General features: G+C 55.1%; 2 protein-coding genes across 6 annotated transcripts; both read left to right on the top strand.

Moving 5' to 3' along the window:
* Positions 1-806: 806 nt before the first annotated feature.
* CUEDC1 (CUE domain containing 1) lies at positions 807-16,889 on the top strand. 5 transcript variants are annotated; one of them, XM_048966686.1, is made up of 12 exons: positions 807-903; positions 4,583-4,651; positions 9,585-10,019; positions 10,427-10,548; positions 10,952-11,060; positions 12,010-12,178; positions 12,564-12,647; positions 13,244-13,333; positions 13,827-13,920; positions 14,112-14,170; positions 14,335-14,405; positions 14,527-16,889. In XM_048966686.1, the coding sequence occupies exons 3-11, from the start codon at positions 9,729-9,731 to the stop codon at positions 14,400-14,402; spliced, it is 1,086 nt and encodes a 361-aa protein (XP_048822643.1). In that variant the 5' UTR covers positions 807-903; positions 4,583-4,651; positions 9,585-9,728; the 3' UTR covers positions 14,403-14,405; positions 14,527-16,889. The 5 variants fall into 5 exon arrangements, with proteins under 5 accessions (XP_048822643.1, XP_048822642.1, XP_048822644.1 ...); XM_048966685.1 differs by having other exon boundaries at positions 14,335-16,889; XM_048966687.1 differs by lacking the exon at positions 807-903 and adding an exon at positions 1,543-2,364 and having other exon boundaries at positions 14,335-16,889.
* A 425-nt stretch (positions 16,890-17,314) lies between these two features.
* Positions 17,315-19,359, top strand: MRPS23 (mitochondrial ribosomal protein S23). The gene is made up of 5 exons (XM_048967184.1): positions 17,315-17,449; positions 17,530-17,700; positions 18,163-18,240; positions 18,361-18,484; positions 18,900-19,359. Exons 1-5 carry the CDS (start codon positions 17,406-17,408, stop codon positions 19,053-19,055), a joined length of 573 nt encoding a protein of 190 aa, XP_048823141.1. The 5' UTR covers positions 17,315-17,405; the 3' UTR covers positions 19,056-19,359.
* The last annotated feature ends 1,516 nt before the right edge of the window (positions 19,360-20,875 follow it).

Here is a 20,875-nt window from a genome sequence, read left to right as displayed (position 1 = left end):
CAAACGCACGTTAGGGTCCAGCACCCCAGCCGTGCTCCCTGCCGCTCTGGCTGACCCCGACCCTGGCGGGTGCCCTGGGAGCCACAGCTTTCCTCCCTCTGGGAAACGCCAGCACGTCGGGAAGGGTTCGGAGAGCTGCGAGGTGCTCAGCCGCTGCCTTCGCGGTCTCACCCTGGTCTCTACAAAACGGAAAGCGTTTGCCCCATGTAAATTCACTCCTGTAATTTGTAAGAGGAGATCGCTTCCTGTCCTAAGCTGTTATGTGGTATGGCTGCAAGCTGTCAGATGCTGTAGCAATGGATCTCGGAGGCGGCTGCTTTCTGTTTGTGGTTGAAGTGATGCTTTGTTATAATCTGTATCTCATGTGCAGCCCTCGGGGCAGGAGCGTCGTCTCGTCTTCGTGGGGGCACTGCGGCCTGGAAACCGGGATCCGTGCCGCCCTGCGGATACAGAACGGCCCGAGAGCACCGGCGGGGGCCGGTAGCCCGCACGCAGACGGTGCCGCTCCCGCAGCCGAACCGCCGGACGCGGCAGGGCCCGCACCGAGGCCGGGCCCGCACCGAGGCCGGGTCCGCACCGAGGCCTGCGCGGATCGGGCGGCGCCGCGCCCTCGACGCCCCGGGCGGGCAGAAGGGGCCGCGGGGTTCTGCGCCGGGGGGGGCGGTGCCGCGCGCCGGGGTCGGAGGGGTCCCGGGAGCCACGGCTGCCTTTCGGCCGGGCCGCCGCTAGGCCCCGCGCCCCCCCCCCCCCACGAGCCGCCCCGGCCCCGCCGCGCCGCCCCCAGCTGCCGGGCACGGCGAACGCCCCCGCCCCGCCCGCCCGCCAGCCACGTCCGTCTCCCGTCCCGGCTTCTTTCCATGGTTCCCGGCGTGGTCCGCGCCTGCCGCCGCCCCCGCAGCGCCGGTAAGGGGGGCGGGCCGGGCCGGGCTGGGCTCGGCTCTTTGTGCTCCGCGGTCGGGCCGAGCGGGGCGGGCGGTGCTTCCCGGCCTGTGCGGGCCGTGGCGCGGAGCCTCGGCGGAGCCGGGCGGGAGCGGGAAGGTCCGCGGCCCCGAGGAGGGCCAGTCCGCCCGCCGCCAGCTGCCCCCCAGCTCCGCCGAGCCCGCGGGAGGCGAGGGACGGGGCCGCCGGTTCGGCGTCCGCGGGGCCCGGGCGCGGCTTCTCGGGGGCGGCCGGCCGGAGCCGGGCCGCGGGGAGCGGAGCGGCGGGAACGGCCCAGCGCGGGCTGAAGCCGCGGGGGGCTCCGGCGGCGGCGGCCCGGCCCCGGGGAGAGCCTCCTTCCGGCGGCCCGCACCGCGGCCGGGCCCCGACCGCTCGCTGCCCGGAGCGGCCGTCCCGTTGCCGGGCTGCGCCCCTCGGGCATCTCGGCCGTCCCGCATCGGGAGAGCCCTGCGAGGAGCGGCACGGCGGGCCCTGCCCGGAGCGGCCGGGCGGCCTGCGGTGCTGCCCCGGCGTGGGGTGCCTGCCCTGGGGCCGCGCTGCGGTGCTTTCCCGCGGGCTCTGGTGGCCCCGTGCGCGGACGCCGTCCCGTGCCCCTGCTCCCCGTTAAACCCCGGACGTCGCTGTTGGGGATGGATCGAAGAGCTTAACGCGGGAGGTGTGTCAGGCCCTGCGAGCACCGATGTGCCGGTGGTCTTGGAGCTGTTTGTGGCCCTCGGGCTGAGTGCTGAGCTGCCCCTCCGGGCAGGGATGGAGGTTTCTGGGGCTCCGTGTGCCCCCGGGGCTCCCCGTGAAGTTACCGTGTGTGCGAACAGCAATAGAAAAGAGCCAGAGCTCCCTCGCCCCTGGAAATCACCACTTCAAAGCAGCACTGGAGAGTTGTCAGCCTCCTCAGGCAGTTTGGAAGATTCCTTTTTATTATTTTTAAAAAGCAGCAGTCGCACCTCCTCCTCGCACCTCCTCCCGCTGCTGCCACTGAAAATAAACGTGGGGGTGACAATGTCTGTGAGGAAACCCAGTTATCCTGGACTGACCCCCGGTTTGGGGATGCCTGGTGGGGGTTCCCAGGGGCACATGGCACCCAGAGAAGCCTTTTGCTCCTTGCCTCCTCCATCACACTCATCTTGAACAGCTCCTCACCCAGACACCAGCACCCAGCGGGATCTGTGGTGTCACAGTGTGGGGTTTTCCTTTGCAGGGCTCCAGGCCGTGTGCGTGGGCACCGTGGGGCTGGTGGGGGTGTGCAGTGATGTGTGGCGTCCCCCAATGATAGCGAACTCTTATCAGCCTGCACCAAAGCATGTTGTGCAAGTAAAGATAACAGGGATGCTGTGTGTGGCAGACAGCCCTGTTTGGACAGGAAAGGCTGGGAGGAGAGCTGGAAGGTGGCTTGTACTCAGTTTGTTGCCATGAGGACGAAGTCTCAGGGTAGGAGATGTGTGCTGCTGTCTTCCGCTTTGGGTTGTGTGCGCTATTGATATCAATGGGTGCTTGTGGGCATGAGCGGCAATGCTGCGACTCAGGCGGCTTTTGGTGGCTGTTTGTCCTGGTTTGCCTGTTACTTGGAGCTCAGAGCCTTCCTATTCCATCATCTCAGGTATCTGCAAGTTAGGTTTAAGTCAGATTTTGGTGCATGTGATCTGGCTGTGACAGGGATGTGGCAGCTTTTGTTGGTGCCCATGGCACGAGGGGTAAAAGCTTGTGAGAACAGAGGGATCAAATGGCAGTGGTCATGGGGAACTTAAAAAAGGCATTACCAAACTGCTCCAAATGATTCCTTGCCCCTGGATTTTCTGCTGAAGGACTGTCAAGCACAGCACGCCGTGGGGCTGCTCCTGCCTTTTTCCTCTGGCTGCTCCTTGGGAGCAGGAGTGGGGCTGCTGTGCTGTGCTGAGCTGTGCTGAGCTGTGCCTTGTTCAGCCCTGTGGATCTGCGACACTGCAACTCTCAAGTACTACAGAGCAAATCCCCCTTGCCACTACCTCACCTACTGTGGGTGCTTTGCTGGTGTGGACCCTGAGTGGCTGCTGGTGTGAAGACGGCTGCTGCTGGGCTGAGTTCCACGTACAGTCAGGACAGAAGGTCAACCGACAATTTATTTATTCAGCCATTCATTTGGTGTGGTGTAACTTGAGAAACTTGGGATCTGGTCAGTTGAGACACTTTGTTTAAATTTCAAACTGCTTTTTTTTTTTAAAGCTTCTTTTGAACATCCGTGCTGTTAGCTGTTCCTGACGCACGTATTAACCACCAAAATGCACTGACTTTTCAACTGGAAAATGTTAAAACAAGGCTTTTGATTAACTTCTCATTTTGGGAATGGACTAAGAGGTGCCAGGAGGCCCTGCAGAGCCTTTCCTTGAAACCATCAACCTTTAAAAAAACCCAGAAACTAACGACCCAAGCAGCTGTGGTCAGTGCCAAAGCCATTGCTGTCCTCCAAGCACTGCCCACTCCAGGGCTCTGTGGTCTGGCTCTGGCAGTGCCGGGGAGACGTGGTGGTGCCCCCTCCCCGGTGCCTTTGATGCTGGTGAGTGGCAGGTCCATTGTGGCCCCTTTGTGCCCTCCTCAGTTCTCCTAGCCTGCACAAAACCTGCCATGGAAACCAAACCCGGCCGCTGTCCCAGGAAACCCGGAGGTGCAATTAGGAAATGCAAATATGAATGCAAATTCCTTCCCTGCCTTCACCCCGGGGCCACCAGCCAGTGTCCCTGCCTGTGGGCACCAGGAGGAGGATGGGGCACAGGTCTGGGGGTAGTGCTGGTGGCCGTGGGGCACCTCGGGCTTTTCTCCCCTTTCCTCAAGGCTTCCCCAGCATCTTGGGGGAAGAATGGGGCATTTCAGCAGCTGGGAGCAGTGACTCATAGGTGACAATGTGATATTGATTTTTTTTTTTCTTTCCATCCTCTCTTGGTTGCCCAGCGACAAACAAACAAACAAGTGTCTTAAAATCCAAGCCAGCAGGAAGGGTGAAGCCCTGGTGGCTTCCCAGTGCCGTGCTGCCATGTCCGTGCTGCAGGCAGGATGCATGGGCAGGGTGCTGCGCGGAGCTGCTGCTCCCACCTAGGCTGCTCCATAGCCTGTCATGCTGCTGGGCTGGGAGCTGCTGGGGCACCGTGGAGGTTTTGGCATCTGTGGGACTGACCCTGGGAGCTGCCCTCGTTGGCATTGGTGACAGTCCCACAGTGTGTTCGGCTGCGAATGGCACTGCTCTCCTGTCTGGCTCCAGACAGGGTGGATTTTGTCGACATCTGGAGGTATTTTACACAAATGGAGCTGCTTCCTTTGCCCTGAAGGAGTTCACCCAGCACTTTGTCCCATGGGTGCCTGACTGCACTCCCATGTCTCTCCGACACCCTGTGCTTCCTCCCAGCCCTGTTCCATTGAATTGCTGGAAAATGAGCTCCAGATCCTGGAGGTGGCATTCCTTCCTTCTCCTGACATCTCGTCCATCCCTCCCCTCGCCTACATTCTTGGGGCAGTAGTAGGGTAGTGAGGGAAAAAGAGTGGATTGTCTACAGAAAATGGAGCAGGGCACACCTGCGGCTCACTTTCTGTGATGTTCCAACCCTGACCTGATCTTAGTGTTTGACTCAGCTACAGAGCCCTTTCTAACAGTGTTTTTTCTCTCCCTCTCTGTTTCCAGGCGGCAGTGGAGCTCTGGCACGAGGACAGCGTGTGCAGGAGGTCCGGAGCTCAGCGGGAGTGCTGCAAGGTACCGGAGTGGGGTCTTGCTGGAGGGGCTGGGACATGGGGACATCCCATGGGGACAAGTCCAGGCTCCCTGTGCTTGGGAAGGAATGAGAATGGTGTTGGAGAGGGGATGTGGAGCTGTGGGGTGCTGTGAGGGCTTACAGCTCTGCTGGGGGCAGACAGACGGACGGCACAGCTGCAGCGCCACGCTAATCCTCTTGTGCTGATGGAGTGTTCTAGCTTGTCCTAAACCACTGCTTATAAAATCCTCGCTACTTTTAGCTTCGCTGGCTGATAACTGCAGCTGTCAGATGAGCCCAAAGCAACTGGGACAGCGCAGTGACGGAGCTATGCGTGAATTAATTATGCAAACTTAAAAATAACAAAGTAGAAGTGAGACTGGGCTTGGAAGAGGAGCGCGCCCTAGTTTGGTGGCTTGGCAGAGCGTGCTGCTGGAGCACACGGCCCGTGTGCCACTGGCAGCTGGATCTGAGCAACCCTCAGGGCGCTGTCCTGGCTTCTGGATCCGTATCATTCCTGTGTCAAATCCAGTGTACTGCAGTGGGGCAGAAGCAGTGCAGTGAACATGATCTTGTGGCTTTCAAGGGCTTTTATCTCCCTCTCCTGCAGACACAGTGTGCTGGAGGGTCCTTGGGAAACCTTCCTGGTGTTCTTGCAGGGGAGGGCAGCCATGTCAGTAATTTGCCGTCGGTCCCAGGTGAGGCGTAGTATTCCAGGCAGGTTCTCCTCTGTTGAGCAGTGTCACCCGGCACAAGGGAAGACAGAACAGCACGGTTATGCTGTGACACCGTGTCCCAGCACAACAAGGGCACAGCAGTGCCCAGATTGTCAGCTCGGTGCTTTTGCAGGGCTTCCACTGGTCGTATGGCTTAGTGACTCATAAACCCAGGAGCTCCTGCTTGCTGCTTAATTAATCCTTTCTGCCTGCAGTGCTCTGCTCTGGGACAGGGCTCTGAGCTGCCCTCAAGCTGCAGCAGTGGGTTTCATCCGCCCTATGTCTGCCCTCTTCGGTGGCCGTGATCTCGGTGACCTGACCGAGGTGGCTGCGAGCAGCCTGCGTAATGACCGCTTCTAAATCTTTTTACCAGATCCTAATGGACAAGGGCCTGTCCTGGTAAATAATTTACCGTGCCCATGAGTGAGAGTTTCACTCCACTCATTTTGTTTCCATAGAAACTTCTGCGCTCCTTCTGCTCCACGCAGCCTTCGGCGAATCAATACCCATTTTTGTTCCTTTGCGCATTGAGTGATGGCCCTTAGATCTCGGGGACCGGAGGCCCTGCGGCACCGCGGTGTCTTGGAGCTGGCACCGGTCAGGCCCTGAGTGCCTGCCTGCCCCAAACCGTTGTTTTTCTTCCCGCTGAGCTCCTGTGCGAGCCTGGAAGCAGTGAGGTGCAGACTGACAAAACCTGCTCCCAAACTGCCACAGCTGAGCACCTTTGTCTCTGCAAGAATTTATCTTTCCTTTGCTCTCTGCAGTTGTCCCCACTGCTTTTGTGCAAGGGTTTGTGCTGAGCCAGGAGCACAAAGGGAGGGATAAGTGGCTGAGGACGGGGCTGTGCGCCATATGGCGTGAGGGCTCTGCAGGATGGGACTGCCTGCAGTGCAGTGTTGGCACCAGCAGTGTGTCCATGAGCAGCCCCAGAGCGCTGCAGGGCTGGCTGGCACCTTGTGCTGCTTGCAGATGGGTAAACTGAGGCAAGTGGAGGGCTGGAAAGGGGCTCTGAGCTTGAGCTTGGCTCTGGCACCTCTGCATGCGTGTGATCCAGGGGGATGCCGGCACTGGTTACAGTGCTCGGACAGCACAGGAGCAGCTGAGGTCACCAATGCTTGTGCAGCAAAGCAAACTAGCAATGCAGCTTAGAGCAGCGCTGACCCAGGGCATGTCCCTGCATGGCCGCCCGCCCGCCTGCTGCCACCTTTAAGCCCGGCCCCAGCACACGCCGATCTCCCAGCTGGGACCAATGCATTTTGATGTCAGCAGTGAAAGCTGGAGGAGGAAAGGTCACAGCAGCTCAGCGAACCCCACAGGAAAACCTTCTATCTGCCCCTCTGCTTTCGGCAGCCTCTTGCTTCTAATTTATGACACGTTGACACCAGACAGATTTGAACAGAGATGTGTTTAACCCATACGGAGGGATACAGGGTTACTTTCATTGCTCACACTTGCTTGACCTATTTTTCTTTAATCCCTTCCTGGAAACCTGATTTCATGTTCGAATTCCCTCAACTATTTTAGGAATGTCGTCCTACCAAGATCAAATTACCTCCAATGAATCCGGTGCAAGGCAGCCTCACCAGGCAGGCAGGTTTTTGATTAAGATCTGGCACTAGCTCATTAATACAAGCCTCATTTGGAAGGGTGGGGGCTGTAATTGTAGCATGGCAAATGCACACAAAATCTGGGATTAGCCACAGGGAAACCCCGATCTGGGACTCTGGCACCTCAAGGAGGGCACCGGAGCTGCTGGACGAGTGCCCATGTCCAAACCCACCTGTGTCCTCAGCAAGGTTGTCACAGTGTGTCCGTGCCACAGGCAGACCCTCAAATGCAGCTCATATTCCTGCCTGTTTCTGTGTGAAAGGATCAGAGCGCAGGCACAGACCTGGAGGTGAGTGTGTGGCTGCTGGAGAGAACAGAAAGGTGACGGAGGAGATTTTGGAGACTTAAGGCAGACACATCCTGCACGTCCCCGGGGTGTGCTCTGAATTTCAATGTGCTGGTACACACTAATTTTTGTTCCTAATCATTTCCTTTTCATCCTGGTTTTAATCCTATTACAGTGGTGCTGGGCAGACACCTCCACCACCAAGCAGTCCCTGAGCTCTGAGATCTGTTGCAGCATAGTCCCTTTGAGGGGCCTGGCTGAAGACAGAGCCCTGGGGCTGAAGCAGTGATTTTTGGCTTAATGCCTCCACTTTGAGTCTTACTCTGAGAGTTTTCCCTCCCAAGCTCTGAGTGGGGACAGCCTACGAACACAGCATGGCAATAGCAGGAGAAAAGGGGCTGTTCCTGTTCAGCTGCCTTTAAACAACCCCATCTGTTGTCTGAGCCACAGCAGACATTGGGAAAGAACATTCCTCTTCCATTGGTGCCAAGGCTTTTCCCTGAGCTGTGAGGGCTGGGAGCAGTCGGTCCCGCTGCTGTTACAGCTGTTGGCTCCTTCACCAGGACTGCTTTCAGCAGAGCTGAACAACTGCTGTTCCCAGCATGGAGCTGTGAGTGCCCGGCCCCTGGGATCACCCGGCTGTGCCAGCCCTGTGCCTGGAGCAGCGTGGCTGTGGGTGCTGTGGGCACTCTGTGGGCACGGCCGTCTGCGTGCTGCGCCTGCAGCCTACAGAGGTGAGCCTGCAGATAGCAGCCCACGCCACAGGTCGGTTCTGCAAGGTTTTGGGCTCTGCCCTCTCCTCAGGTCACGGTTGACTGCCAGCTTTCTTCCTTCCTTTTTGGGCAATCCAAAGGATTTTGCTTTTCTTGGCACCCTCCCAGCCCTTCGCTGGCATCGAGGCAGCAACCAGCAGTGGGGATTCTGCTTCCCACTCTGAGCACAGGGACAGAGGAGGATCCTGGGCATGGAACTTCTCAGTTAAGTCGTGCTAATAGGTGACCAGCTTTTCTCCAGATTTTAACTTGTGATGATGTAGTGCTTTTCATTTCTCCACATCATCAGCAGGATGTCTTCACGGTGCAGTCCCTCGGTGTTGCTCAGAGCCAGACGTGCAGCAGAGCCTTTTTGGTGTTCAAATGTCACCATCCCTCATTTTTTTTCATCTTAGGACCAGAAGCTTTCAATTATTCTGCAGGCAGCTGCTCCCAGTCACGCTATCTGGCGTGGGTTCAATGTAACCGAGTTGCCCAGAGCCTCATAACTGCTCCCAGCATGCCAGAGCAAAGCCTGACCGACAGGGCTGGGATGAGGTGCTTCCTGGTGATCCCCAGGGCTGGGCTCCCACGTGCAGCACGGCCCTGTGCAGAGTGTGGGGCACCGGGTGACCTTCAGAGGCGGCCGCTCTGCTTAATGGGTTTCAATCTGATTATGCAGTGTGTTACTAAGAAATGTGCTTGGTTTGTTCTTCTCAATTAAATACAAATGTAGGGACAGTTATCTTGAACTCTCTGCCTGCTACTTGGGAAAAAGCCTTTGAAAATGATATTGCGGATCAAAAGTGTTCCTGGGGTAATTCTTTTTAAACGGCGGAGTTAATCCAGAACTGAATTTGTCCCTGCATTTCCAAATGAGAGGCAGTAGCTGTATATAATCTGTTTATGGTTTTAAAGCGAATGTTAATCTTGGATTTGGTGGCTTTTCCCAAGGGTCGATTTGCTGTGCTGCAAAATGCTTTAGCCCCCTGCACTGAGATGACTCCACCTTTTATTTTAAAGAGGGATTTCACCGTGTTTATAAACAAACGTCAAACCTGGGAATGTTCAATCTGTGGGGCCCTCTGCAGTGCAAGTGGTGCTATTTTTCTCCCCTTGCAGTGTTTGGTTTGTGCGGCGCCTGGCACAGTGACCCGAGCTCCTGGATGCCCTCCTGGGGGACGTGCCGTGCAAATGGGGGTGCAGTTGAATAGTTTGAGTTGAATTCAATTTCCCCCTCTGAGATCTTGCTGTGCCCTGGGTGCTTTCTCCACACCGACAGTGCCCTCGTGCAGCCCCTGCCTGCAGCTTCCTGGCCATGCGCTGGGGCTGAGCAAGTAGGGCAGAACCACAAAAGGACAAGACTGTAAATCCCACTCCTCACTCCCACAAAGCAAAAAATACCACAAGGAGGGTTTCTGAGGTGGGCTTCATACGAAGGTGGCTGCCAAAAATGTGCCTCGTGCTTCAGTCCAGCTGCTGGTCCTGGCTCTGGGGAGCTCAAAGCTGCCTCCACTCTTGGGGCCCCGCGTCTCACCAGAGGTAACTTTGTGACATCTCTCTGTGCCCGCAGGTGCTGGGATGCTGCAGCGTGCCGGGGGCTGACGCGTGGAGCTCTGGCTGTGGGGAGCAGTGCCCCCGCCGCCCACCCATGCTCCCGGCCGGCAGCCGGGGCCTTGCCCCGTGACGAGGTGCCCCCCTTACCAGGACTGCCGCCATGACGAGCCTCTTTCGGCGCAGCAGCAGCAATGGCGGCTCACGCGGCGGCTCCTCGGCGCAGGAGCTCAACAACAGCCGCCCTGCCAGGCAGGTGCGCCGGCTGGAGTTCAACCAGGCCATGGAGGACTTCAAGACCATGTTCCCCAATATGGACTACGACATCATCGAGTGCGTTTTGAGGGCCAACAACGGTGCCGTGGATGCCACCATCGACCAGCTCCTCCAGATGAACCTGGATGGCAGCGGCTGTGAGGACAGCTCGGACTCGGAGGACAGCATTCCCCCTGAGGTACTGCTGTGTCTGGCCTGGGCTCATTCTGTCTCATTTTTGCTCCCTGCATGACTGGGTGTAAGGGAAGGACAGTGCAGCCAGTGTCTTTGCAGGCCTGCAGCTGCACTTTGTGGCTGATGTGGGTGCCTCTTGACAACCATTTGAATGCTGACTTGGCCACTTTGTAGCATGCAGCCTGGCAGTTGGCCTCTGTCAGTGCTTGAGGCTTCAGTCAAACCGCTCTCTTCCCTCCTTTCTTCCCCAAAACCAATAGAAGGTCTTTGGCTCCTGCCTCACTGTGCCAAAATGCAGTGCCTCTTCCCTACAGAACAGTGCCCCAAATCTGCCCAGTGCATGTTGGCCCCATCCTGCCTGCAGCACTGCTCAGCTCAGCTCACCCTCACCCTCTCCTCCTCTCTCCCCAGATCCTTGAGCGCACCCTGGAGCCAGACAGCTCTGATGAGGAGCCTCCCCCAGTATACTCCCCTCCAGCCTATGAGAGCCAGGTGCTGAGCTGTCCACATGCACCTCCCACTCCCCCACCCAGGTGAGTCTGCTGCGTGTGCATTAGTATGAAGTCAAGGGAGATGAAGGAAGCTCGCAGCTGGATAAAAAATGGCCCTAAAATATGAACAGCTGAGGTGGCAAGAGGGCTGCCCATGAAGCAAGTAGAATGGCAAAAATCAGCTTCTGGATGCAGGAGTGCTTGCTGCCTCTGGAGAACACCAGGTGCTGTGTGGCTGGGGCCTGACACCTCTTATCTCTTGGCACCAGGAGCCCTCGTGCCTGTGGCAGGGAAGGGCTGTGGGTTTGTAGGATAGCTAGGCACAGTGAGATTTTCCAGCCCCTGGACAATACCTGGGGAGCTGGGCAGGTGGCTGCTGACACGGGTCCCTGTCAGCAGCGTTTGAGTTCCCTCTGGCTGAAGTCTCTGGCTGTGCTCACGGCAGGACGGATGTGCCGGGGCCTGGCCGCTACAGGAACTGGAACCCACCGCTGCTGGGCAACCTGCCTGAGGACTTCCTGCGCATCCTACCCCAGCAAGCTGCCTGCACACAGGTGAGCACCAACCCTGAGCCCCTGTGGCACGACCAAGAGTCGTGGGTTACTTCTGATCACTTTGAAAATCAGCTCTGTTGCTCTGCTGGGAAACACTAGGACCAGCCAGTGCTCTTGGGCAGAGCATTGAGGCCTTATGCTCAGTGGATACTATGTATGTAAGGTACAAAATCCTCATGTACACAAGGAGAGTACTCATACTCTCCTTGGCAGTTTTGGGGCTGGTACCACAACACCCTGTGGGCTCAGCTCAGCTTTGGCTGCTCCGCATCCCCTGGGCATCCCATGGCCACTTTGCACCACTGCAATAGGGTTGGTGCCCTCCTAGTTTGTCAGTGGCCTGGGGAGGTCTGCAGATGCATCATCTTTTCCCAGCCTTTTTTTGTGCTGAAGGCAGTCTGCTATGTTGCCATATATACTTGCCTGAAAGTTGAGCTTCTCAGGCTATAATACCTTTCTGGGAATAGAAACATAGCATTTCACTGGGGCTCAGGGGAGAGAGAAGCAGCTGCCCTTCTCTTCTCTGGTAATTGTGTGCTTTTGCTTTTTATGGCACTTTGAGAGCAGCAGTAGGTGTTGTAGATAGATACTGTAGGCAAGGGAGAGATTGATCCTGTGCAGTGTGGCTCTGCTCTTCCACATGTATGGATGCAGTGGGAGCTGGGGAGGGTGAGAGAGAGCGTGAGCACTGGTGCACTGCTAGTAGGAAATTGCAGTCTTTTCCTTTTAGTTGGGCAAAATTAAAGCAGTGATGCTGGCTGCAGGACCTTTCTCCTTCACTTTCATGTCTTGCTTCAACTCTATGCTGATCTGAAAAAGAGCTGATTCCCACATCAGGGGCTCTGCTCCCACGCAGAGGTGTCCCCCTGGCTCTGCCTGGTGTTGGTGTCCAGCAGCTTTGTGCTGTGGCCATGGACCAATCTTTCTGCCCGTGTTTCCTCTTGCACAGGGCTCCTCTGGATGCCAGCAGCCTGTGCCACGGGGCCAGGGCTCCCTGGAGCAGGAGAGGAGGTGGAAGCAGTACCTGGAGGACGAGCGGATTGCGCTCTTCCTGCAGAACGAGGAGTTCATGAAGGAGCTGCAAAGGAACCGGGACTTCCTCCTTGCCCTGGAGAGAGGTGAGAAGCACCTTTAGGAACCTCTGTCTGCTTTTCAGGCGTGTGCCCCACTCTGGGACGCTGCTCCTGCTGCGGTGTGTCAACCTCATCCCCATCCGCTGCAGCTGGAAAACCACCACGTTTTGGCGGGCGCTCACTTCCTCCGCTGTGGGCTCCCACAGAGTGCCTGCGGTCGCTGTGTTGCAGCAGTGGTGGTGCTTGGGGGAGGCTGCCTGCTTGCTCCCACCGCTCCCAGCCGTGGTGTGGAGATGTTTGACATCCTTGGGGTGTGGCAGATCTTGTCCGTTTGCTGCTGCAGGGACTGAGTGCAGTGGGCATGTACGGACAAGGAGCATGAAGCTGTGTGTGCTGCCTAGAGAGTCTTACAGGGCTTTTTGTTTTTCAGATCGACTAAAATACGAGTCAAAAAAATCCAAGTCGACCAGTGCTGCTGTCAGCAATGATTTCTGTTTCTCCTCCATAATACCAGGTAATTTTAAGGTGCACAGGAGTATCTCCTGTCATCAGGGGAATGCTCCAAAGCTCCACCCAATGTGCCATGCCATGCTGTGCCGTGCCCTGTGATGTGTCTGCCTGGGGAGGAACCCAGCTGGTCCCTCCCTACTGCACAGAGCTCCTAAAAGCACATGGCAGTGGGGCAGACAGGTGACGGAGCTGGGTGCCCGTGCCCTCCCCACCCAGCCATGTCCTGGCTCTGTTCTTCCCCTGGGCCCAGTTCCCAGGGGTGACAAAGCCCTCTGTCTTGATGGGAGCAGAGGATTGTGTCTGGGAGACGTAATGACTGTTCCCAAGTAATCCTGATTAACCTCGGCAGTGAGGCAGCTGCCTGGGGACAGAATTAGCACTGGTAGCTGTCCATGTCCCTGAGTGGGGCTGGGGTGGGCAAGATGCAGCCACTCAGCTGCAAGTTGGGGTCACTGCCCCCAGGGTTTCTGCACCCCAGATCTCAGAGGGGTTTTGTCACCCAGAACCAGGTGTGGAGTGCTGTGCCCTTTTCGTGCTCACTGTTACTTAGCTCTGCCAGTGACCAGATGTGCTGATGGTGCCCAAATGTTTGCCTTCCAGGTGATGTAGCCACTCCTGGAACCAGCGAGGCTGGCAGTGCTGTGTCTGACGATGCCTTATTCAGAGACAAACTGAAACACATGGGAAAATGTGAGTTGGTTTCCAGGCTCCAGTCTGGCAGCAGGAAGCCCATGGTGGGCTAGAGGAGCGCGTAGATATTTTGTGGTGTGTGTTGATGATACAGATGGCGTTGGGAATCCCAGAAGAGGAAGCAGAGGAGTTTGCTATAGCTCTCCCTTTCCTCTTAAGCCTGCCACAGTTGCTTCTCCCATTGCAAAACAAACCCAAGTTCTTTGGGTGGCCTGACTCAGACTGCAGCTGGCCAAGACCCACTGGGGTGGCCTGGGGTAGCCATGAGTAGGGAATACCACAAAAGTCCCAATGAAAGGATACAAACACCAGCACCTCTGGCCTGGGGCCTCTTGTATCTCTGCTAGTGGCAGGACCTGGTTCTTGGTGCCCAGCACCACAGTGGCTGCTTCTGGCACCAGTGGCTCTTGCCCATAGCTGTCTCCTCCCCAGCACCCCTGGCAGCTCTTTGGGGAGTTTGTGGTGAGACCCTCACTGGCCTGTTTCCTTCCAGCAACGCGCAAGAAGCTGTTTGAACTCGCCAGAGCCTTCTCTGAGAAGACAAAGATGAGGAAGTCAAAAAGAAAACACCTGTTGAAGCACCAGGTGTATCCTAAAAGGGCCTTGTTGTCATTTGCCCCTGGTAGCTGGGACTGCTTGGGGAATGCGGGTGGTCCTGCGGACTCTGTGAGGCTGCAGTTTGGAGAGGAGCATCCCCAGGTGCCCCCACATCTGTGGGCTGTGAGGAGCTGTTTTGGTGCTATGACCATGCCCTGGTTTTCCTTAGCAGAGCATGCAGGCTGGGGACAGCTGCATCCACAGCAAATCTTCTTGATGACGTCGAAGGACACTCGTGCGGTAAGAAAAGCTCTGATTGCTGAGTGCTGCCACTCTGTGCTGTGCCATCCTGAGTTGTGCCGTGTTGTGCCGTGCCATGTCATACTGTGCCACCTTGCTGCTATGGGCCTGGCGTCACATGTGGGGTAATTGCAGACCCTGACTCGTCTGCCTCTTCCTTTCAGATGAAGATTTTCAAGCACGGCGGCAGCAGCTCCGGGAAGAGGAGGAGACGCTGAAGGAAGGGCAGTAAATGGTGAGGGCTGTGGTGCTGTGGCTGGTGACAGCTCCAGCGCCGTGATGGGACAGTGCTGGCCGTGGTGCAGCTGAGGCTGAGCACACACTGTTCTTCCTCCTCCTGGTCTCCTCCCCTCCAGGTCCCAGCGCTGGGGTTTATTGCTGGCACAGAATGTGCAAAGGGCTTAATAAGAAGATGGCTGAAAAAAGGAAAACAAACAAACACCCAACGACAAATAACCCCATTTTTTGGCTGTTCCCCCTCTGCTGTTGTACTCCTCTGAAGTACAAACGTTGAAGTGAGGCAGTTTTCTTTTCAGAGGTTTGAAAACAACTTCTCCTATCTAGCAAATCAGCCAAAAAAAAAAAAGGAAAGGAAACAGCTGGCAGCTGGTGTGAGCTGTGGCATTGGAGCTGGTGGGTCTGGGACTCAGGGAGGAGCCGTCCCTCCTGCGCGTGGGATCCACAGAGTTCTGCCAGAAGAATGCACATGGGCTGTGCTGAGGGGATGCCCCGGCTGCGGGAGCTGCCTGGCAGAGCATCCCTGTGCATATCTGTGGTGATCTGATGTAATTTTCCTCTGCGCATGCAGGAAAAGAAAACACAAGAAAGAAACTAAAAACTGTCGTCTACTATTGCTAGGAGTAATAAGCAGAGATTCAGATCAGGTAATAGTGAAATAATATAAGTTGTTTATAAAAGGAAAGGCCTTCTTTTCCAAGGCATTTCCCTTTGCATTAAACCTTTGCCTTTGGCATCGCTCAAACTGCCTTGAAGTCGGACCCTCACTGCCTTGCTCCCTGTGGGGCAGCACCAAGGGCTGGATCTGCACTGGTGCAGCGGCCGGGCCAGGACATATCCTGTTGGGTGCAGTGCTCCAGTAGTGTTTCTGGGGCCGGACAGGGACATCCTTTGCCATTGATGAGGTGGAGATTTGGGGTTTGCAGCTGGGGCTGGCGGAGATGTTTTTGATACAATGAGCCGGTGTGGGGCAGGAGAAGCTCTCCAAGCCTTGGGGATCGTTTTTCCAGGAGAGCGCAGGGGCAGCTGGGAAGCAGCGCTTGGATCTCTGCAGCATCCTGAGATGCTGTCAGGCTAAAAATAATTACGTAAACAAATTCCTTCCTTGTGTAAGTAACGAGTGACGAGCACTAAGTCAGAATTCGATCCCGCCAGCACATTTTCTTCTTCTTGATCAGCATAATCTGTTTACTGCTCAGTCAGGAGGTGGCTGCAGACATGCCTGTTCTGCTTTCTGGCTCCTGTGAACCAGCACAAATGTTTTAAGATTTGTGCTGCGAAGGTGGCAGATGCAGAATCTCATCCACCAGACACGCACGCAACTGCTGTCCCTGCCTCTCTGTGGGATTGCTAACAAAGCCCACATTGCTCTGGCTCCTGGCGGGCTCCTCCCAAATCCTCCCTGCATCCCCTTTGAAGTGGATGCCAACGTTTTTCCCCACAGCCACAGTGCACCTGTTGAGTGCTGCCACAGGGCTGAGTGAGGCAGGGACACCACCTGCCATCAGTGCTGCCGTGGGCTGCTTGCGCCACGGTTGGAGCTCCTTGAAGGAGCTGCCCTCAAGTCTGAGCCCAACTTTGATCCTGCTCCTTTTTAAGGAAGGGGCAATGGTGTCCCCTTTGAAGTGGGGGCTGCAGCAGTGCCACACTGCACTGGCCTGATCCCCAAGGTGACATTAGGTGGTGGGAACGGGGTGCAGGGAGGTACTGGGGAGGCACTGCTACTCTGTGTAGGGTCAGGATCTGGAGAGGTGCGTGTCCCATGTGGCACGGGGCAAAGCATGAAGCTGCGGCTTTGCTGCTGGAGCAGGAGCTGGGGGCTGCTATCCCCAGCCTGAGGCTGGCTCTCAGATAGCGGGAGGACACCGCTGCTCCCTCCCAGCCCAAAGCAGTGCTGTGTAGTTGGAAAAAAAACAAGCTTGGAATTGGATCAGCTTGTAAACGTTTCAGTGCTTCTGAGCTACCAAGGGCTTAACTCGCAGCCAAGTTTTCATGCATGCAGGAAGCACAGACAGGCGGTGCAGCGGGGCTCCTGTGGGCTGTGAGCTGCTGTCCCAGTGGCTGTGGCTGCTTTGGGGTCGGGGAATGTGCTCCTAACAACGTGCCCTGTGCTGCGCAGCTCTGAGTGATGTCACTCTGCGGCCATTTTAAAATACCTTGGAGGCACAAAACATCGTTTCAATGGACGATGAAGAGTGGCTATTTTTATCTCCTTTAAAAAGACAGTGAATCAGGTCTAATGAGCAGAAAGGCCCCTACAACCAGCTCGGGAGCCAAAATGCATTTCTTGCATAAAGCTGTACGATTCTCAGTGACGTTTCTATCACTTCTATATGAAATGTTTTAAAAAGAACAACAAAAAAGAAGTCTGTGGTGTGTGTGAGTGTTGCTCTTTTAGAATTTCCATAAGTGATTTTTTTTTTCTTAAAAATGTTTAATAGTAATTCATATAATAAAGTCCTGTTGTACTCTTAACACTGCAGCATTTTGCTTTTAGCTGCTGTTATTTTACACGGGGAGAAAAGAAGAAATCAGGGCGGAGAGGGGCCTGCCCTGTCCTGGAACAGCTGCAGCACTTCTTGAATTCTGCTCTCTGTGAGCAGGAGTTTTGTTTCAGAACTGTGTTTTAAAAAAAACTGTGCCCGGGAGAAGCCTAGAACTAAAAACTGTGGTAGAATGACGGTGATGCTGGAGGTGCTTCAGGGCAGCGCCTCCGTGCACGCGTTCTAGGAGCGCAGCGGGGTAACAGCTGCTCCTAGGACCCATTTCAGGACTTTCAGTCCCGGCTCTGGGTCAGCAGCGCTGGCCCTTTAAATGGCGGAGGGGCCGATCCGCAGCTCGGCTATCGGCTGCCTCTGTCTGCGCGCCACCTCCCGCCCACAGTACGCCCTGGTAGCGGATTGGTCGGCGGCCCAAGGGACAGCGTTTCCGCTTCCGGGTGGTGGGGCAGCTCGTTGCTAGGGTGGCACTGTTGCTAGGGGAGGCCTAGGCCGCTGCCATGGCGGGGAACCGCATGCAGAAGACCGGGAGCGTGTTCAGCCGGTAATGGGGGGCGTCGGGAGGGCGAGCGTGGTGAACGTGGGCTGCGGGGGTGGGCGCTGAGCCGTGGCTGCCGCCCGCAGGACCCGCAATTTGCTGCGCATCGGCGTCATCGAGAAGCCGCTGTGGTTCGACGTGTACGCCGCCTTCCCTCCGCTCCGCGAGCCGCTGTACCGCGTGCCCCGGCCGCCGCGCTACGGCAAGGTGACGGACGTCGTGCCGCCCATCCTCTACCGGGAGGACGAAGTGCGAACGTGAGTCCCCGCCCGGGGCCGGAACCGCCTGCGTTGGGGCCTCGCGGCCCTTCGGTGTGCGTGTGACTGTGCCGCTGCGGGGCGCTGCGGGAGCGTCGCTGCCCTGCCGTCTCCTGGCCGCTGCGGTGCCGCTACTGCGTGGCCGTGCCGTGGGGGAGCCGCACGGCGTTGTGCGTTCGCAGGGGCGGCCGGGCACCGGGCCGGGTGAAAGCTCGGCTGCCACGGAAGGCGGAACGGCCTTAAGGCGCCGCGCGTGGCCTGAGCGAAGCCCCTGGGGGGGTAAGCTAGCAGGAGCTCGGCGCTGCGGCTGAATGCTGAGTGTGCTGGTCTGATGCCCCATGGTAAAAGGAGTGACGGTCTTGTGAAGGCCTCTTGTTGTAGCCTGGCTCTGATCGTGTTCATTTCCTTCTAAACGTGTCTCTTTTTAATTGCTTTAAACACTGGTTTTTGGTTTTTAAATAGGAAATTTTATAAAATATATGGCAGCGGTCCCAAACCCTTTGATTTATCACAACCGAGGTACAAATCTACTTGCCAAAGGTAAGAGTTTTAGTTTTTTAAATTAAACTCCAAATATTTCTGGAACTCGTCCCTGTCTCCCCTTGGGTCAGCAAACCAAAATGGTTTTAGTGAGAGTGAAAGTGCAATCTTGAAATCTAGGTTTGTTGAGAAATATAACGAATTGAAAGAAGAAGGAAAAATCGAAGAGGAAAACCTGTTTGAAGAAACAGGAAAAGCCCTTTTAGCCAGTGGGATAATTCTACAGAGACGAGGAACAGATAAAGTAAGCCAAACTCAGTTGTTGTTTTCTGTTGTCATATGCCCTTCGTTTTCCTCATTATCCAGTCATCCTCGGTCTAAGCATCCACAGTGCTTTTTCTATAAAAGAGGCTGAAAAGGAGCAGAAATTGGTTCTAGTTAAAGTGTGATGTCCTATGAGCGTGTAGGAAGATGAGATCAGTACCTGTCTTTTATCTTTTTTCTCGAGGTCAGCAATCTCATTTTGAGTTTCTTGCTTCTTGGTGGTGCTTTGAGACTGTGTTGTACCTTTATAATAATCTAAGCATGAGTCACAACTTGTCTCTCAGCTTTTCTGGGCAAGCAAACTGGCAGTTGCTTTCTGTTGCTCTCTTCAGTCATGCTTTGACAAACTTTTTCAGCCCTGTTTTTTTATTGTGATCATCTGTCATTAACTGTAGGTAGCACAGCAGGATCCTCAGGATGCGGAAGCCAGGGATTCTGTGCTACGTCTGCAACTTCAAACCGTGCTGGAAGAGTTGCAGGAAAAGAAGGAAAGTCAGGAGGAGCAGACAGCAGAACTGAGAGAAACGCAGAAGGAAAATCCTTCATCCTAACAGCTGTGCTCTTGGCACATCCTGCAGCTTGGCGTTGTGTGCCCATGCTGCTCGCCTGCTCAGGAGCCAGCGTTTCCATCTGCACAGCTCTAAGAAATATTCTGAAGGAGGCTATGGCTCAGTCTTCTGGCTGTGGTGCCTCCCTGCCATGGTGTGTGTGACACACGTTCTTGTCTTTCAGTCTCCCCACTTAGGAAGCAGGAGATGATCCTCTTTTAAGGAACATTGCCTTGACATTTTCAATTGTGTTGTCTCAGCTTTTGAGATGGAAAATAGAATGGAAAATTAAACACTTCCTGCAAAATGGGAACCTGTGTCTTATTTGCAGTAGCACTGTCTGGCACTGATGGTACAGGCGTTGTGACAGTCCTGCTGTTGAAATGGCAGATGCTGTTTACTTGATGCATTGTAACAGCTGTCAGAAGTGTCATCTTTTTATAGCTGATTCCGAAGAGTTGCTATTTATATGGATGTTCTAATATGTTCTTTCTGCTTCGTCACTTGCTTGCATTCCTGTTAGGATGAAACACCACAGATAATTTAGATCTTTGAAGTTTTTTAGCAAGTCTTTATGAAATTGGTCACCTTGGAAATGTGGAACATGCACCACTGCAACTCTTTGCTGAAGTGGAAGTTGAATTCTTTTACAGAAAGTCACTGAAACTTTGGCACAGAAAAGGAAGCAGTAATCTCACCCAGCTTAGAGCTGACTATAATTCCATTCTTCTCGTGTCTGTAAACTTAATTGCCCACCTTGTTTTTATTAAGAATTTTGGTTTTAGGCCAAAGGAAAAGGAACAACAACAAGAAAACCGCTGTGTTTTAAGTCATGTCAGGAAAATCTCTCTTCCCACTTCTGACTCCTCCCCCAAACAGGAGAAGGTCAGGATTTCCTTTTGGTTTTGTACCTGCCTTCCAGGACCCGTTCTCCTGAAGGTGGTTTTGTGACCCTGGTGCTGCGTGTAATTCAAGCAAACACTTACGAATATGTACTGAGGTAAAAGGGATGGTTGAAAAATGTTCCTTTCTTTTTTCTTGTTTCTTTTTCCTTTTTGAATGGCACGATTTGCCTCCTGGTAGCAATGCCATTACAGCAGAACGATTCGGTTGCCCTTGGAAGGTCAAACTTTATTTATTTATTCCTGATCCTGCTCAGTAATTGTGGAGCTGATGTTGGTGGCACGTGTGCCTGGCCGTGCGAGGAGCTTCCACATGGAGCGTGAATGACTGCCTGAATCTAAAGCCATGTGTGGCAGCCCTGAGCAGAGGCTGCGGTGCCAGGATCCAGCAGAACAAATGTGGGGCCACCATGGTGGGAGAGAGGCTAATGTAAACCTATGTGGTGACAAAAGAAACCAGTGAAAATGGGATTCAGTCTGAAACAAAGCTGGAGTGGAGGTGCACTTCAGTCTTCAGCAGCAAGTATTTGGGTGCAGGTTTCTTTAAATTTCAGTGTTCTTTGGCCTCCACGAGGGCTGAGGCCAGCTGCCCTCGTTAGTAGAGTGCTGGCAGCTGTGATGTGAATTTCTCTTCTTGTGTGCAGTTTCTTTGTGTGGGGCAAATGGTTACTGGTGGCTGAAGGTTCCACATCTCCTCTGCGGCTGCTCAGCGTCTTTTGCTTTGGGACTCTTCAATCTGAGGTAAGTGCACTGAGCTTCTAACTTTGCCTTATTGCTGTGGATGATGCTCCTAGCTTGTCCTGAATTGTGCCTGGAAGTTCTTTAAAATGAGAAGTGGTGCTATGAAGATGAGTGCCATGGTGTGAGAGGTTTCTCATTCACTTTGCTCACAGCTTGGTGGTCTCCTGGTTGTTACTGCTT

The sequence above is a fragment of the Lagopus muta genome, chromosome 20, assembly GCF_023343835.1.
Source record: "Lagopus muta isolate bLagMut1 chromosome 20, bLagMut1 primary, whole genome shotgun sequence".
NCBI lineage: Eukaryota > Metazoa > Chordata > Aves > Galliformes > Phasianidae > Lagopus > Lagopus muta.
Note: the sequence above shows the minus strand (reverse complement) of the source record. Positions and strands in the feature narration are given on the sequence as shown.